Source organism: Penicillium expansum, assembly GCF_000769745.1.
Source record: "Penicillium expansum strain MD-8 chromosome Unknown contig348, whole genome shotgun sequence".
NCBI lineage: Eukaryota > Fungi > Ascomycota > Eurotiomycetes > Eurotiales > Aspergillaceae > Penicillium > Penicillium expansum.
This window is the reverse complement of record NW_015971310.1, coordinates 44,129-49,242: the sequence shown is the minus strand read 5'-3', so window position 1 is coordinate 49,242 and position 5,114 is coordinate 44,129. Positions and strand designations below refer to the sequence as shown.

General features: G+C 49.8%; 2 protein-coding genes across 2 annotated transcripts; one reads left to right on the top strand and one right to left on the bottom strand.

Annotated features, from left to right (window-relative positions):
* Nucleotides 1–255: 255 nt before the first annotated feature.
* On the top strand, nt 256–2,314 carry PEX2_097580 (FAD binding domain protein; the record flags this gene model as incomplete). The annotated part of the gene is made up of 3 exons (XM_016747028.1): nt 256–259; nt 324–2,248; nt 2,303–2,314. The coding sequence occupies 3 exons, from the start codon at nt 256–258 to the stop codon at nt 2,312–2,314; spliced, it is 1,941 nt and encodes a 646-aa protein (XP_016598597.1).
* Nucleotides 2,315–3,708: 1,394 nt separating this feature from the next.
* PEX2_097570 (uncharacterized protein) lies at nt 3,709–4,311 on the bottom strand (the record flags this gene model as incomplete). Its single annotated transcript, XM_016747027.1, has 1 exon — nt 3,709–4,311. The coding sequence occupies one exon, from the start codon at nt 4,309–4,311 to the stop codon at nt 3,709–3,711; it is 603 nt and encodes a 200-aa protein (XP_016598596.1).
* Nucleotides 4,312–5,114: the final 803 nt, after the last annotated feature.

Below are 5,114 nucleotides of genomic sequence, written 5' to 3'. Positions count from 1 at the left end.
TTTCTCATTCCCATACCGTCATTTTCGCTTTTCCGATTATCTGAACGGAACTATCGTCCCGACCATTCTTCGGGTCCACGCTCTCCTCCCTCATCCCACTCTTCTATTTCCATGCTCTATTCATAGAAAGCAAAAAAAGGGGCTTTCTACGTCCCTCAAAGTGTCACTTCTCGACTCATATACCCCCGTCTTTCCTCGTTGCGCCGATTTTTGTGCAACTCTTCAGTGACTCCCATCTCTCCTCCAAATTTCCTCATGGGTATGCGGAGAACACTCAATCCCAATCAAATCGTCGAGACTCACCTTCTGACTTATCAATGTAGTTCACGCCGTTCAATCCATCATGCCGTCGGCGACTTTTGCTTCAACGGACTCTCGTCCCCGCAGAGGCACTTATCAAGAAATCCCAGTGTCCTCGACCTCCCACCCCGATAACCCAATTCCGGAAGAGCCTCGAGGTGTGCGTTCGCTCTCAGTGACCGATACCAATTTCAACGTCATCTCCTCGGGCTCCTCCCAGGGTACTGTATCGAGCGGCTCGAGTTCTCCCGATGCCCCTCTGACACCATCCACCGAGCCCCAATCCGAGGAAGAAAATGCAGAGGAAAAAGTGGACGGTGGTCGGCAACGGCGACGAGCATCAACTGTCCTCATCTCACAGAATTCAAATGATATGCGAAGGGTATTGGAGAATGTGGGCACAGCGGGCACTCAGAAGCTTCAATCCCTCTGCTGTGGTGGGGGTTGCTGCCGGGGACAGGCATTGCGCCCTGTAGATGGACCGATCTCAGGCTTCAATTCCATCGTTGGACCTGTTGGCAACAAGGCTTTTGATAGTCTCAAGCTGAACCTCGATCTCCTCACCATGGACAGTGAGCTTTCCAACATTGCCCCTCTCCCAAAGAAGACCGTTTCGTTCAAGCCGACCCCCGCATCGGCGGCCGATATGACCTTTGGCCCCGCAGACCACCCGCCTGAATTCGTGCAGCCGCACCCACCTTACCAGGTCTACCGTGCGCCTCTGTTCCACACCCGTGAGTTGACAGGGCCTGGCGCCGAGAAGCGTACCTACCACTTTGATATCGATGTCACCGACTACCCCGCCGAAAGCGGGATGGTTGACTTCGTAGTTGGCGGTGCAATTGGCGTGTGTCCCAAGAACAAGGACTCCGAAGTCGAAGAGGTCCTCAACCTCCTAGGTATACCAAAGTCCATGCGCGACAAGAAAATTCTCATGCGCACAACCAACGGCCGCTGGCCAACAATCTGGGGCGACGACAAGCCCCGCGAACTGATCACTACCCGTCGCGAAGTTCTAAGCTGGTGCTCCGACATCCAGAGTTACGCCCCAACAAAGCCACTCTTCCGTCTCCTCGCCGAGTATACAAGCGAGCCAAACGAGAAGAAAATCCTCGAATACCTCTCCTCAGCCCAAGGCCAAGGCGCCTTTTGCGACCTACGCACAAGTTCCTTCGTCTCCCTCACCCAACTCCTAACCGCCTTCTCAAGCTCTCAACCACCCCTCGACCACCTCCTCTCCGTCCTCAACACCCTCATGCCCCGCTTCTACTCCCTCTCGCAAGATCCTCAGATCTCTTGCCGATACAAAGGCACCGAATGCCGACGCCTAATCGAAGTCGCCGTCACAGTCGCTGAATCCGATGACTGGCGCGGTGGGTCCCGCACAGGTGTAGGATCCGGGTACCTAGAGTCCCTCGCGCGGCGAGCGATTGCGGCCGAAGCCTCCGGCGAGAAACTCGATCTCCACGTACCCATGTTCCGAGGACTGATGGCGAACCCGCTCGCGACACGCTTTGCCTCTGACGGCCCAATGCTGCTCATCGGCGCTGGAGTTGGCATCGCGCCTTTCCGCGGCTTTGTGCAGCGCCGTCTCCAGTCTGCAAACTGCGCCAACAAGGTCTGGGTTCTGCAGGGCGTGCGTGACTCGCTGCTCGACGAGCTTTACTCGGGCGAGTGGGGCGTGCATGAGGATAAGGTGCGCACTGTTGTGCAGAGCCGCAAGGGCGAGAGTCGCTATGTGCAGGAGGAGGTCAGACACCAGGCTGATCTTGTTTGGTTTGTTATCAACTCGCTTGATGGTCGTGTCTTTGTTTGTGGTTCGGGTAAGGGCATGGGTGAGGGTGTTGAGGCTGCTCTTATTGAGGTTGCTATGGCCAAGGGTAATCTCAATGCCCAAGAGGCCGATATGTTCTGGCAGCGGAAGAAGGAGGCTGGGCAGTACATTGCTGTAAGTTTTGATGTGTTTTGATGTTTTGGGGGCTATGCTGACATTTTTTTCAAGGAAACTTGGTGATCACTTCAATTCTAAGTGGTTGGCTTTGGTGCATTGTGCCTTGATGGCTAAATGCTCATTGCGATCATGTGCAAAAGACATTATTGGTCCTTCATCTGTACATATTTGTCCCATCCTGCCTGCTGCAAAAGCTCTACGGTTTTTCTCTCTTTTGCATCGAGCTCATGGCTAGACACACTCGACCAGGTTGTCGACTGGCCTTCCATTGTTTTTCTCGATGTCTGATTCGTGTTTTTTTAGCGGGGTGATTATTTGTTCTCTCTTGTCTTTTGTCTCCTTCTTTGGCATTCTTTCCTGGTTACCTGGTTTTCGTTCCTCGGGTTTATGGGTTGTTATATTTCTTCCGGTTTTAGTTGGATATGCATAAATCAATCTTTGTTTCTATCCAGTTCTTCTCTTGACGGATCTTTCACGTTCCGTTTCCGGTATTGCCACCGTTTGTGTGCTGCTTAGTTTTGATGTCCGTCTACTCCAGGGCAGTCTCAGATCCCAAAGTCACAAAACAGCCGACACCGTCGAATCCGGAATAGGACTCCAACTCATACAGAAGGGAAACCAAAGATTACATGTCCTTCATTGATCTCTCATTTTCTTCTCGCCCATTCTCCCTTATCCCTCTCCTACTTTACGGAAATCTAATCGGTGCAAATCGAAGAGCGGCCATGCCATTTGCAGGTCGATAGCCTCGCAAAGGATTGGGATTAGCGTGCCCCCCAAGCAACTTAACTAAGCACTATGGAAAAGGCATAGACAGGATCTAGGAGTCCGAATTCTTTAATTGTAAGAACACACCTAGGGCAAGCCATAGTGATCAATTTCTAGTTTTCTAGCCTCTTCATGGCAGAGATAGTCATTTCTTGGGGCTTGAGAAGGCTAGTCAACTTTTTCTCATGTGTCTGCAGATTTATGTTGTCAATGCCCTCACATAGCGACAGAATATCTGAAATATATCAATCAACAAGTTTTTTTGCACCTTGATTGCGCAGAGAGCCTATCAACGCGAGGTCATGGAGAATTCCAGCCTTTTTACAGGTTAGTGGAGACATCAATCTTCCCAGATGAGGCTCAAAGTTTGCCTACCGTTGGAAACTTAGAACCGCACAATCAATACTTACACGACAATGTTAGCCTGTACATCGCTCAGAAAATGGACAGGGTAAATAATCATTTCCATTCATCCATCTGTCCATCCACTAATAAGAGAAAGTAGCAATGTTGTTGAGACAATGGAATCAAATTTATCTAAAAGGCTAGGTAGAACATCAAAGCAAACATAACATGAGAATATAAAATTTGCAATCGATCGTATGCTTGGGGTATTTCATCAAAACATTTCCCAGTCAATTTTCAGGTAAAATAAGAACAGTGGATGCAAAGGCTTCACAAGCGAAGCACTAGAGCATGGCAGCAATCGCCATGACAGCAGCTGCTCCCATTGGCGCAGCAGTAACCATGGCAGCTCCTCCATTGGGAGTTTTGGTTGCCTGGCTGGCAGTGAATGAAGCTGCTCCCCCCGTGACATCGATCCCGTATGAGGTGTAGGACTTGGTTGGCAGGCTCTTGGTGGATGTGGAGGTGGAGGTAGAGTACGAAACACCTGCGGTGGTGCCGGTGACCTTCGCGCTAAATGAACAGGAAGGAGCGTCGGTGGCCTTGGTGAAAGTGCAATCAAAGTTCTGGGTTCCAGTCACAGCATTGACCGTTCCTGAGCCCGACCTGGTGTATACACCTGTGAGACTGTAGGTTTTGGGGCCCTGGATCATGGTCCAGGGTGTAGCGATCTCGCAATCAGACTTGGGAGCATTGCTCAGGCATTTGATTTCGTAGGTAGTGGCGATGGCATTGATCCCAGCGACGCTGGCAGCTGTGCTGGTCCATGGGTGAAGCTGAATTTGATGAGCCCATTGCATTCCACCGCCGAAATAGTTGATTCTGGTTGATTCTTCTGCAGTGACGAGAGCAGCTAGTGCCGTTGAGAGAAACAAAGTGACACGCATTATGAATTTCGTTTTTGTGAAAGGGTTCAAACTGTCAAAGTAATTGATGAGTAGAGATACTGGAATCAAGAGAAAGAAAACAAGTGGGAAAAGGGTCCCTTTAAGCCGCATCAGCCCAACTATCAGGGGGCCGACCCCGCATAAACTCAGCCCAGCAAATGAGCTGACATCCCGCCAGGCTAAACATCTGGGCATGCAGCTAAAAATACTAGGAGACGATCTCATTGGCTCAGCCGTAAAGGGACATGTGTAGGGCACCCGATTAAAGCCGGATCATCCACTTTGGCATAATTGATGGTGATGATACCGAGCACAAATGCACTGGTCAACCCTCCATTTTATTCGTACATTTGAACAAAGAGATAAAAAAACCAACTGTAATACTAATGAGCTCTCTCTGTGTGCTTTTTTTTGTGTGAAGAGATGAGTAGAGGATCGAGCCCCGTGGGGGCCGTTTCACAAGTCCTCATTTCTGTATCAGGCTCCAGGGCCAAGGCTGCCCCAGTCGGGCAGTGAAGCATAGCCAATGCAACCATGATGACATGATCAAAATGTTACGCACTGATTATTGACTTTTTAATGGCAGATAGAAACAGTTAAAATGATGATCTACAGCATGAACAGCTAGACGGGTTTCTGTATAGAAGACCAGGTAGAACTTGGGATTGGATTGAACAGAAGAACAGATAACTGGAAGAGAGAAAAAGAGGAAGGAGAATTGATCTAAATGAAAAGGAAGGGTCCTATCCACCTTTGGTAGTAAGGCTGCCTTGACAATTCCTATATAGTTCTGCAATCTAGAA